Below are 13,214 nucleotides of genomic sequence, written 5' to 3' on the forward strand. Positions count from 1 at the left end.
TTCAGGATTACAAACAGTGGTAGTTGGTGTTACTATTCTGAGAGCACCTATGCTAAATTCTTCAGATTTTGCATTAAAATCCCAATTAACTGATAATTGTCCATCATTTGTTTGGCTACAAAATAAAAGGCTGGCTGAATCATTAACATGTGTAAATCAGCAGAGATCCATTGATAGAGTAAAATAAAGTCAATATGGCTGTGCTGATTTACACCCGGTGAGGATCTGGCTCCAGTTTTTCCATAGATAAGAACCTGAGTCCAAATCCCATTGACTCCAAATTCCTGTATATACTGGAGACTGAGGCGGGAAGGGGGAAGGTGTTTAGCTTTTTTACTTCAGGTCTGCATAGCTGACCATGCTGGCATAAACCGCCTCTACTCTCTTCCTGTAATAGTTTATCAGACCCAGCTGTCATTTGCAATAACTTTCCCTGCTGACATGGCTGAAAGTCTGATGTGTTTTCTCACAATGGCAGTTTTCTGAATTTTAAAAAACTGACAGGTCCATTTTGATAACAGATCTTTTCACAGGCTCATAAGACACATCCTTTCTTTCTCACTTCTAAGTCCCAGGGCTACAACGCTTCACTGGCTACAAAGCTATGGCTATATTCTTCCATTCCATATGTCTCAATTTTTCTTCTTTTCCAAGCACCATGAGCAAGTTAAGTGATGGGCTAAATGAAGAACTAATAGCACCAATGGGAGCCTGAGCCAGCCACTACAGGGCCAGGAGCTCTGTAGATTTCCATGCCTCAGTCAAGGCCTGCAATCTCTTCTGCTACTACAGTCTTGTCCCAATCTCTCCTCAGCTCTGCTAAAGCATCTGCACTAGAACTACTGTCTGCTTGTGCTGCCTTGGATCCACCACATAACTGCACTTCTATCTGTTCAGACCAACTTTGCTCCCCCTTCTTCCAGTCGGGTGCTAACTGTGGGACACAGAGCTTGCAGATGCAGCTCCCTGCTAAAACACTGTCCTGGTTAGCAGGCACTGCCCCATTGTTCCAGCCCCTTTTGTCCACCCCACCCCATTTTTACTGTCCAACTTTTCCCTGATACTGGGACTATCAACCACTATCCCATCCTCCAAAAAACAAACCCTGAACTTGAGTCTCTGGTTGGTACCACACTCTTCCCAGCCTTGATTTACCCTGAGCTTCTTGGATTGTCCAGTGGCTAAGCCAATCAAAGAGAAAAGTTCCACTGGTACACTGAAGTAGCCAGCTGTCTCCTCACTCTTGGTAGTCTTGGGGCTGCCTACATTTCCTTGCCCCGCACCGTGTGAAGTCATTTACACCAGTACATTTAGAATGCTCATTCCTGATCTGGTAGTGTGTTACCCCATGTAAACACCACAGCTGGGAGACCCATTTCCTACTCAACTCCTGGATTTGGTGAAGCCCAGGCATGCCATGACCTGGCACACTCTGTGCTAGTCTGTAGTCCTAGCACCACTGCACTTTCCTGACACTAGCACCCCTTAATAACACTGGGCCTGATCCCACCAGCCCTGCATATGTGGCACTGCCATTGGAGTCACTAGGAGTCCAGAGCAAAGTCATGCATAGAGACCTAGCAGGATCACCAGAAGAAGTTTGTATCCTCAGTGACCACTGCACTAGTGAGTAATGAAGAAGGGGCATAAAATACATCACGTATGAAGCCATTGCTTTCCATATGGACCCAGCTATTGTTGTGTTTTCAGAAATAAAATTAGCTGGAGTTAAGGTGCTGGTGTTAGAAATGGATGGCCTGTAATTACCCCAGGCACAGCCTAAGCAGCAGCTGGCTTCCTTCTGTTCACTGCCTCCTCTCTCTGCCTGTCTGATCTTTGCCTCTAGTTGGCGTTGCAGCTTCTTCTCTCTTCCGGTGACTCGGAAGCCCAGATTATCTCTTCTAGAGCATCTCAGCAAGAGATATCCCAGGCTACAGCCTTGGAGCCTGCCCTGTGCCGTTGCGAACCGTCACCACGGATGGCCCCCCAAAGCTGCAGTGGGTCAGGCATCAAGGTAAAGCCCATAGGACTGCTGCTCTGTTGGGGAGCAGGGAAAAGCGTAGCAAAGCTGGCTGCTGAAGGGTTTGTGGATCAGCAGCGGCATCTGGGCCTGATTAGATTGCAGGATCATGTGACATGGATTCTGCTGTAAGTAGTAAAGGCAATAGATGAAGGCGGTCAAGAGGGGGCATTTGCTGCTTCACAGAACAAAAGCTTGGCCTCCCAGACATGCTGAAGCCCAAGGCTTTTCCAGTCCTGCTGCTGAGTCGCGTGGGGCACACGGGAGAGCAGCCAGGAGCAGGAGTGGTTTAGTTAAAAGCAAAGTTTAATTAACTTAAAAGGCAGCTAGTGATATTGTTCCAAGCGTAATTATTCACACTGGAGCTAACTCTGGCACAGAAGCCGGAATCATTTCTCCCCAGTGCTTGGGATAACCCCCTCTCTTACCTTGCTAGATTCAAAGAGAGTCCGGGATCAGGGGCAGGGACAGAGAAACTGACTATGCAAGTGAAATTCCCAGCTACAAGAACCGGGCATCAGTAGCCTTCCTTAGATGGATATGTGTTTCCCAGCCAGATACCTGACATGACCCCCACCAGTCTCTCTCTTTCCCAGACTAGGTGCATCTAGTCACTGGTGGAGTCACAGGTGCTTGGGACCCCTTAAGAGCTAACTCAAGATCAATTACTGTTAATAGCGAACTATCCATCAGTGCACTTTGCAAAGTGATCTTGGCTCTTTGGCCCTGTGTAACTGACCGTGCTGGGTCTGGGCACGGCTGAGGGTGTCTGCTCAGGGTGAATTGCTCAAACTCGGGGCTCCTTACGGCCACTGACTGGAGGCCCTTCCCAAAGAGGCTACAAACCAGTCCCACCGAGCACTTCAGCTGCCTATTTGGGCAGCCAGAAGCCTCACGAGCAAAACCCCTCTGACATCCCAGCTCTCTCCATGCCCCAAACAGCCCCGGGCCTAACACACAGGTGAGGGGTTATAGGACCCAATCTCACCTACCCCGAATGGGTTCTCCAGTCCCAAAAAATCAGCCACAGTTCCCACGTCAATTTATACCCTGGATCTTACCCACAAGAATATGCTGAGCCAATCCTTTAGAATCTAAAATCTAAAGGTTTATTATTCAAAGAAAGAAAAGCATGAGAGTAAGGTTGTTAAAGGATATTACATTACATGCATCGAATCACCCAGTTCTCGATACAGGTTCGTAGCAGAGATATTATAACTGCTGGCTTATAAGTCTTTGGTGTACATCCTATGTCAGGATGGGTCCACAGTTCTTTTTGGCTCGTGGTTCCCTGCAAGGCTGCCTCTGGGCTCAAGAGCGGAGCTGATGACCAAGATGGAGGGTGCCACATGGCATGTATATCTCCTGGCATCTTTATGGCTGCAGCAGGTCACCTGGTCCGTGGCCTATCCCTGTGTTCCATGCTGGTAGCCCTTAGGTATCAGTCACATTCCTGAGATGTGTATTGGCACCTAGAGATTCATTGTCTCCTTGCTAATTAGTATAGCCATTGGCTGAGCATTCCTTGCAGAGTACATGTTTATAACTCCACATACAGATATTATACAAGTACATGAATAGCATATACAGAATTAGTAGAACACAAGCTTTCATTGGACACCTCACATGGCCCCCTTTGTATACACTTTTGGGGCAAATACCCCCTCCCCCCGGGTGCAGCAGTGATCTGGCTGATCCCCTTAAAATCCAGTAACGTGACTTTCCCTGAGCCCTCTGGCCCTGTGTTTGTCCCATTCCCCTACACACTGCTGTGTAAGTAGCAGTTGGATGCATTCTCTACCACTTCCATGCTCACAAAAATATTGTGTCAAGTGAAGTGAAGAACAGATTGGGCAGGGTGCTGTACCAGTGAGAGGATGGGCTATGATCTATACCTGCTCTGACACAGATGTCCTATGTGACTTGGGTAATCCCCTTAGCCTCTCTGTGCCTCAGTCTCCCATGGCTGTGTCTAGACTGGCCAGTTTTTCCGGAAAATCAGCAGCTTTTCCGGAAAAACTTGCCAGCTGTCTACACTGGCCGCTTGAATTTCCACAAAAACACTGACTTCCTACTGTAAGAAATCAGTGCTTCTTGTGGAACTACTATTCTGCTCCCATTCAAGCAAAAGTCCCTTTTGTGCAAAGCTTTTGCGCAAAAGGGCCAATGTAGACAGCTCAGATTTGTTTTCCGCAAAAAAGCCCCGATCGCGAAAATGGCAATCGGGGCTTTTTTGCGGAAAAGTGCGTCTAGATTGGCACGGACACTTTTCCGCAAAAAGTGATTTTGCGGAAAAGCGTCCGTGCCAATCTAGATGCTCTTTTCCGCAAATGCTTTTAATGGAAAACTTTTCCGTTAAAAGCATTTCCGGAAAATCATGCCAATCTAGACGCAGCCAGGGGGTGTGAGTAGGACACATTAAAATTGTGAGGAGCTCAGAAGTTACAGTGATGGAGTTAGATAAATAAACCCATCTCCTGGGAATACCCTGGTGCAGGGGGATGGCCTCGCTGGTGTGAAGGCTCTACAGCTCCTCTACTCCCACCCTGCATGGTGTGTACAGAGACAGGAGGAGCTAGCCATTCCTTCATGCTGCACTGGGTCTTGCTGCCTCTTATAAAGCACACAGCAGAGCTTTTGTGAGCCATTTTCTGAGCACCTTCTCTGTGGAAGATCCAGGCACCTTAGTGGACTGGCAGGATGTATGGCTTCTATCGTCTTCCCAATGCAGATGTTAAAAACCAAGTCCTTTCTGTCCCAAGTGGAAACAAACTATTATAAGACAATTGCCAGAAGAGGAGGGTTTTTGCCCTGATGTCCTTTCCAAAATGCCCCGTCCCAAAGTTGTGTGGTGTTGTTCTGTCTACCTGTTGCCTTCCAATCCAGAGGAGACTGCTTTCCGGTGGTAGGGGATGGACCAATTTGTGAAGTTCTTGGGGATCCTTGACAGGAGCTGCAGAAATGTACGATTATTGACAATCCATTTATAGCTGCATAGTGCTTGCCTGACTGTGGATTTACACTATCACAAGGTGGCTTTTTGTCTCCCTAGAGTCTGCTACTGTCTGGAAATATACAAATCTGTTGTGTTAGCTCAGATAACATAGGCTTGTTTTAGATCCAGAGCTCCCAGCTTCAGTCCCTGCAAATGACTGAGCTGGAGTCATTGTTACATTTGCACATACCCCATGAAGCACTAGGAATGTATTTAAATCTTCATCATTGAAATGGCCAGCTGGATGAACAGAACAGAGCTTCTCATTTCACACAGGGCTCAGCCTCAGATCCAGTTGTTTGCAACTGGCACAGAATTCCCAAGAAACTTTCCTCTGCTACAGAGTCTTTCTGTGTGGTGGGATGTGAATAAATGTTCCACTCACTGCGGCAGGTGCTGATCCCTGTGCTTTTCTGCTCTGATTTCCAGACCATCCTCATTCACTTACTGTTGTGCCTGGTCACTTTCTACACAGTCTATTACATGATTGGAAGCATCTGCTCTGGAGCTTTCAGGTGAGCTTTCAGCTTTCTGTTCTTTTTTAACTGAGCAGAGCAGATCTTACACGGAGTTGTCCTAGTGAAATAAGGACCTCTTTCAGTGTTGCCTTCCCTTGATTGGACTCTTCCAAAATGTGAGGGTTACGCTGTGGGACTCCTGCTTTTCTTTTCCCAGCCAGAATCATGTGGCTCTTGCTCAGTGGTTTGTCCCACAGCTGACCACTTTATTTTCAGTTTAGTCAATAGTGAAATATGGAGCCTGAGGTTCTCTTTATCCATTGGACAAGGACAGCCCTGACAATGGGAGGGCAAGCATCTCACTGGTCCTGGTCCAGCAAGACCATGTATGTGTAGGGAAACCACCTATCACCTCAATGGTTGACAGAAGAGTTACATCTTCAGTCAGGCTGGGATTTTCAAGGGAAGTAAGAGTCAAGTATGCAGGCCCAAAGCCACAGAGATACTAGACACTTAACTCCCACTGAATACCTAAATACTTTTGAAGATGTGGACTTCAGCACCACTGAATTTCAATAGAAGTGGCTCTTGATACCTGAGTCTCTTTTGAAAATCCCAACCTAAATTGCCAGCCTCTCTGCTAAGAGTATCAGCAAAGGGGGCCAGCTAGCATCAATTGGAGAAGGCAATTTGTATGAAGCAGACACCAGTCCGTGGATGCAAGACAGGCTACCCTCTAGGCAGCAAACCAGCTTGCAGACGACATGGTGGTGCCATTTAAATGTCAAAACTTGTCAATCAGTACTGCACGGGAGCCATGTTTATATTCTGTTCTAAATGTAGGGTGGTTGCAATATGATGGATTAGTAGCTGCTCTGTATTAATGTACGGGCCCTGTATGCTAACCTGATTATTGGGATGCTTATGCTATGAATACACTGACTTAAAGTTTCAGAAGGGTAGCCGTGTTAGTCTGTAAGTAAAAAAAATGTATAAAACAAGTGGTCCTGTAGCACCTTAGAGACTAACAAAAAATATAGATAGTATCACTGGCTTAGTTTAATAGGGGGCTGTTGGGGAAACCACACAGAAAGGGAAAGAAGGGCAGAAAATAACCCACTTTCTCCTTCTCAGCAGGGGGTTGCATCAGTGAGGGGTTTTTTATTTTTCTTTTGATTTTGGTTTTGGTATCCTGAAACAGCTATTCCATGTCTTAAAACATGCCTGTTATTTCAAAATATATTTTGGAATAACAGGTGCGCTATTCTGGCGTCCCTGTAACCTTTGTTCCGCAAGGGCTAAGGGACTTGTTGGAATAGCACTTTATTTCAAAATTACCTCAAAATAAGCTATGCAATTTGCACTATGCAAATTGAGTAGCTTATTTCAAGGAAAGGGTGCAGTGTAGACACACCCTAGAGAGACCACAAAGGGCAAGAGATGCAGCTGGCCCTGTAATAATGACATGTGCTATCTCAGATCTCTCTGTGCAGTAACTGTTGGCAAATGTATTTTTAGTGGGGATCAGTTTAAAAGTCTTTGATCATTTTTAATTTCCTAAAATTTTTCTTTGTTTTTCCTTTCAGGCTGGACACATTTGATGGACTTATCCCCTTTGAATTTAACACAGAACCATCTCACTCAAATCCCAAATATCTGGGTAAGTGATGTGAACAATCACTTTCAAATGGATAACATCACAGGGATCTTTCAAGGCCTAAAATGTGTTAACATCTAACTGGGAGAGGAAAGGATGTGTGAAGTTGGATTCTCTGAGCATAGTCACTGGGAGAACAGTAAACTGGTCCCCACTATTGTAAGGAGACACCACTGGATTTCTTTGCCTTATGGAAGTGGACTTTGTGTATATCCCCTCACAGTACCTCCCATTAGAATCAGCAGAATCTGTATGTTGATAAACTCTGCCAGGAAATTAACTCCAGGATGATTTTGAGGTTTTTCTTTTGCACCCTATGGGCAAGGACTCTGTACATCCGGGGCTCCCTGCCAGTGTCCCATGTAAGCTGAGCGCTTGGGCAGCCATCCAGGAGAAATTCAAATGCCTCCCAGCTGATTAGCAGAGTGCCCACAGCCAGCAGCATGTGTTTCTACTATTGGGGCACATTCACACATGGCTTTGTGTGCATAACAAAATTTATTCTGCACATGATGGAAAAAATTAGAGGGAACATTGCTCCCTGCTGTGAGCTGTACATGTGGCCCCTGACTTGCGACGTGATTAGTTCCATCATTTACTCTAACCCTCATTTACGATAGGTGCCGTGCACGATTGTAAATGCAGGCTGAGGATGTAAGTTGGGGGTTTTCGGCCCCTTCCGCACTTACAAAAATGGTTGTAAGTGTGGGGGGTTGTAACTCGAGCGGTCGCATCTCGGGGGTTTTCTGTATCTGTCTTTAATTCAGAATAAGGGTTGTTTTCCCTTACCATTTCTCTAGTCAACTTGCTGTCCATGGAACTGACCTATTTTGCTAGCAGCCTTCTCTTTGCTATTCTGCTGAAGCGATGGCTCTGGGACTACGCCATCACTGTCACACTGGTCCACGTGGCACTGACCTCTGTAGGTGAGTTGAAAGGGGGTGGGTTGTTCCAGTCAAATTAATTTAGCTAAATGCATTCTACTGCAGGCTTCAATTCTCAGAACAGTTTCAGCTGGAAGTGTGTAGGGGATTCCTTAGCTATAGTATAGTAGTGCTGTGTGGTTTTATTCTGCTGCTGTTTTCCACCCTAGCAGTGGTGACTGTTCAGTGTTTCCTAATAGCTCTGCATGAGCATGGTTTTAAGAATAAACCCAGCAGGAATTTCCCTGTAATTGGACCTGAAACTGTTCATTAATTGGACCATGACTTTTGCAAAATACTCATGTGCCATTATCCAGTCACCATATGCTTTTCCCTTCCTCTTTTAAAAGCTGCCTTCCTTTCAGTGGGGTGTATTAAACTTATTACCTCAGATGTATCCTTTTCTCCTCTTCCCGCCCTTTCCTCCCCTGCGCCCCTTCCTTTTTTGCTGTTTGTTCAGAATTGAGATCTGAAGTGTGTGGATCACCTTTCTCTCTGCTAGGCATAAACTGGAGCTAGCCACTGTTCAGGAATGTGCCTAGCCCAGCTGGAGGTGGTATAGGGGCTTCAGGTGGGTTGCTGAGGCCCTCAAGGTTCTGTGGCAGTTGGGCAAGGCAAGAGGGGCTGCCAGGTGGAATACTGAGACCCCTGAAGGCTCTGTGGCAGTTAGAGGACCCGATAGATGGGTGGAACACTGGGGGTCTGAAAGATCCATGGCAGTTAGTGGATGGAACACTGGGGGTCTGAAGGATCCATGGCAGTTAGTGGATAGAACACTGGGGGTCTGAAGGATCCATGGCAGTTAGTGGATGGAACACTGGGGGTCTGAAAGATCCATGGCAGTTAGTGGATGGAACACTGGGGGTCTGAAGGATCCATGGCAGTTGGAATGCTGCGAGGTCTGAAGGATCCGTGGCAGTGGACAGGACTGGCGGATAGAACCTCAGGCTCCAAAGAGTCCATGGCAGGGGGCATATCAGGATGCAAATTTCCTTTCTATTCCTTTCTCCCTCCTCACGCTACACCCCACTACAACTGAACATAATAATATTTAAAAGACTAATGATCCAGTGAGACCAAAAATTGAAAACAGCTTCAAAGTAAATATGAACATTACAAAAAGCAATGCTATGGAAATGGTTTCCAAATGGGTTTGTCACTTCCATTCCCTCCTCTCTCCCCAGTCCTGGCCTGTATGTTTGTTCTGTCCCATTAACTCCTGTGCTACATGGAACAGCCTCTTCCTTCCTACTCATTGCGGCTCTGATGAACATAGGGGAAGAGGGCTTCATTTGTCTTGCAGCACAAGTTCAGTGAGGCAGATGCCACCATCTGCATCCCACTGGTGCTAATGGAGTGGAAATGGCCCCATCATTTCTCAGCAAAGGGGCTGGAAGCTTGCTACCCCCAGCCATTAGCTTCTTGTTTCGGTTTTTAGTGAGAAACTAATCACTTACTTACACACAAAGCCATTTTACCAGGTGAAAAACAGCTACCATCTATCCATGGGGAGGGCTGGGAAAGCCATACAGTGTCTGATCCACATTTATTTTGCCTGCCTATTAGTCCACGGTGTTGATCTCGGAGATGGCATGATTTATATGCTCAAGCCTTGTCATGATCGACTGCAGCTGCTTCCGCTGCAACAGCACAGCTTCCTAACTGTCGGAGAGGAACTTTAGTACTCCAGGATTGAGATAGATGGACAGGGAGAGTAGGGTAGGCAAATTAATGGGTGACAGATGAGTGAAGAAACACTTGAGGGAAGGAATGAGGAACAGATCTATGAACAGATGGATGGACTAGCAAAAAGATGGATGACCTAGGATCATAGTATTTGCTGTAGCAGAACAGAGCAATAGCTTATCCAGTGCAGCATCCCTTTGTGGCCAGTAGTGGAAGGCCCTCCCATCACTATGCATTCGGCTGCACAGGCTGCACTTGATCAGTTATGGAATACTAAATTTGAAAGGGTGTCTGCATTCACAAGGACCTTGGAGCAGCAACGTGGGTGAGGTAATACCCACAGCTCAAAAGCTTGTCTCCCTCCCCAACAGAAGTGGGTCCAATAAAACATATGAGCTTAGTCACCTTAATCCAAGATCTTGAGACCATCACGACTCCAGCAACACTGCGTTCACGAGTCCCTGTAATTCCAGTCGCTAATGTGATGCTAGATTCATTTATAGACATGTCTGATCCTTTTTTGAAGTACACTAAGCTGCTTGCCACAATACCACACTGCATATAGAACCTGATCCAAAGACTATGGACACTGATGGGAGTCTCTCCGGGGACTGCAGTAGGCTTTGGCTTAAGCCATATTGTATCCTAGTATTTAGCCATTTGCAATCTGGATAGACATTTAATATATCCCTTCTTTTGTTGCCTTTTTATTAGAAGTGCCCTTTGGTAATCAAATGGATAGAAAGCAGCCTGATTGTCCTTCTGTATCCCATTCATTATTTCAGATCCCTCCAACACATCTCCTTTTACTCTGCCCTTCTCTGGGCTTTTCCATGCATGTACGGAAAAAGCCTAGAGCAGGGCAGGCGAGGCAGGCTAGAAGTGTATTGGTGGAAAGGAGGAAGAGCAAAACAGGGCAAATGGTGAACTGAATTTTTTTCTCATTTTTATATTGAAGATGTTGCAAACTAAGTGTGTTTTCAAATATCACTTTAGCCTTAGGAGCAGTGGTGTTTGTGTGCATGTAACTCTCACAGCATATGGCATTTTTCTTTAAGCCCCAGCTTCTAGAGCCAAGTGTTCGAGATAGCTTCAGCTTACATACATACTTCTAGCCCTTCTGAGGGTAAATGAAAGCTTAATATGACTCCTAAAGGTTCAGAACCAGAAAGCACTTAAAAAGAACCCAGAATTTTTTAAAGACTTGATTTTTGGCAAGGGATCTGACTCATGATTTTTGAATGCTTGGTGATAACTAAAATAAGCATGCCCCTTAAAAATAGGACTACACACTCCAGAAACAGCACTGCCCCCTTCTAATCTAGGGCTCTCAATATCTTTCACATTGAGCCATGTCACTTTCTCCACTGCCCATCCTGAGAAATCCAATTAGCCATTTAGTGATGAGGAAAAATATGACACAGTTTAAGTGCTTTGTGCCCCAGCCAAAAAACAAGCAAAACAAACCCAATCATAAATACTCACAGAGCCAGGAAGTTAGTGGTAGAACCAGAAATAGAACCCAAGAGTCCTGATTCTTTAGGCCGTAGCGCGAATCTCTAGCCAGCACTGTTTTAGCAGATTATTGATGGGTTTACTCTCTTGGAGAAAGGGGCTGTTAGCACTGACATGTGTGATGTGTCTTTCACAGTGATGAAACAGTTCCCTTTGGTGTGGCACTGGTGGCTAGCACTTGGTAAGCATTTACAGAATCATAGAACTGGAAGGGACCTCAAGGGGTCATCGAGTCCAGTTCCCTGCCCTCATGGCAGGACCAAGCACTGTCTAGATCGGGGTGGGCAATAATTTTTGATGGGAGGGGGGCACTCCAGGAATTTGGAAAGTGATCGATATTAATGGAGGAGGTGCGGGGTCTGGGATGGAGGTTGGGTGCAGAAGGGATTTTGGGCAAGGAGGCAATTGTGACCTGGAACACTGGACAGGGATACAGGGGATTGGATTGTGACCTAGGGCAGGGAATTGGGGTATAGGAGGGGGTGCAGGGGTTTGAATTGAGCTAGGGCAGGAAGGGACTGTGATCTGAGGCAGGGGTTTTGGTGCTGGATGTGGGAGGGGATATGGGTACAGGAGGGGGCAAAGAATTTGGGTATGTCGAGTAGGGGGCAGAGTGTTGGAGAAGGGAGGGACTGGGTGCCAGAGGTAGGCTCTGCCAGGATACTTACCAGCCATTCCTGAATAAGCCTCCCTGCCTCCCCTGCACATGCACAGGCTGCAGCCCTGTGCTCTGGAGCCTCTTGGGCTTCCTGGCTGCCTATTATTGAAACAGGCAGCTCGCAGTGGCCAGTTTCTGTCCAATGGGATTGTGTTGGGGCCAGGGGTAGATCCTAAAGCTCTCATCCCTCCAAAGCAGCTGCAACCCCTCCCAGCTTGGTATCATCTGCAAACTGAATGATCGTACTCTCTATTCTATCATCTAAATCATTGATGAAGATATTGAACAGAACCTGTCCTAAAACAGACTTCTGTGGAACCCCACTTACGTCCTGCCAGCATGATTGTGAACCATTAATAACTACTCTCTGGGAACATTTGTCCAGCCACTTATGCAGCCACCCTATAGTAACCCCATCTAGGTTGTATTTGCCTAGTTTATCGATAAGGTGGTCACATGAGACCGTGTCGAATACCTTATTAAAGTCTAGGTATACCATGTCCACTACTTCTCCCTTATCCACAAGGCTTGATATCCTATCAAAGAAAGTTATCAGATTGGGTTGACATTCAGTTTATTTTCAGGTGGACTCCCTTCATTTCCCCTTCCTATTACAGCTGCTAAAGGGGCATACATGCGGGGGCCAGCCCTACAAACATAACAAAGCTGAAATGGTTTGACCGCAGTCTAGCAGCAACTGCTTTGGTTTAACCACAAGCAATTTCGTTAAAGTACTGACGCACCCCCTGCATCTAGCCCAGAGAGTTTGGTTTTTAAGCTAATAGTGGGGATGCAGTATCAGATATTGGCAGTGCATTACAAATACATTTTTACCTATTTCTTCCAGGCAGTGGCCTCTTTATCATGATTTGCAATGGACACCTTGTGACCCACTTTGCTTGCTCAGACTCCAGCAATCTCACTTTGGATAGCTACTGACATTCTCAAGAGATTCAAGATCAAGGTACTTTACTTCCTAGGCCTCCAAACCCGAGCATTTCATCTGAGCAATATTTATAGGGGCTGCCGTGAGTTCAAGTAGCCAGGCTAAAACAGAAACACACAGCACTGTCAGAGGAATAACTATGCACCACAAGTGCTGAAGAGACCCAACTCCTGTTTAGCCATCTCAATCTGTTGCAGCACAGTTTGGCATGAATAAAAGCCATTAAACTCTTTTCATTTGAGAGAGGAAGGGCGGAGAGAAGCTAGAAGTGTGGACTATTCTCCTGTGGGGAGAAAGGTGTTGACAGTGTATTTGGTTAAGTTCCCCCTTGGATTGCTGTGCAGTTCTAGGCATTT

The 13,214-nt window shown here is 46.2% G+C and overlaps 1 protein-coding gene across 5 annotated transcripts in view; it reads left to right on the forward strand.

Moving 5' to 3' along the window:
* The window catches only part of LOC102463350 (putative transmembrane protein 244), a 39,287-nt gene that overhangs the window by 4,386 nt on the left and 21,687 nt on the right, over positions 1–13,214 (forward strand). For 2 of the 5 annotated variants that reach the window (XM_075908808.1, XM_075908807.1), the window contains exons 2-7: positions 1,847–2,014; positions 5,445–5,530; positions 7,060–7,133; positions 7,931–8,056; positions 11,391–11,435; positions 12,760–12,876. In XM_075908808.1, the coding sequence (XP_075764923.1) occupies positions 1,979–2,014; positions 5,445–5,530; positions 7,060–7,133; positions 7,931–8,056; positions 11,391–11,435; positions 12,760–12,851 (459 nt within the window). In that variant the 5' untranslated portion in view covers positions 1,847–1,978 and the 3' untranslated portion in view covers positions 12,852–12,876. Of the gene's footprint in view, positions 1–1,846; positions 2,015–5,444; positions 5,531–7,059; positions 7,134–7,930; positions 8,057–11,390; positions 11,436–12,759; positions 13,091–13,214 lie in introns of those variants that run through there. The other 3 variants (XM_075908809.1, XM_075908811.1, XM_075908810.1) reach the window with 3 other exon arrangements.

This window comes from Pelodiscus sinensis, chromosome 25 (genome assembly GCF_049634645.1).
Source record: "Pelodiscus sinensis isolate JC-2024 chromosome 25, ASM4963464v1, whole genome shotgun sequence".
Taxonomy (NCBI): Eukaryota; Metazoa; Chordata; order Testudines; family Trionychidae; genus Pelodiscus; species Pelodiscus sinensis.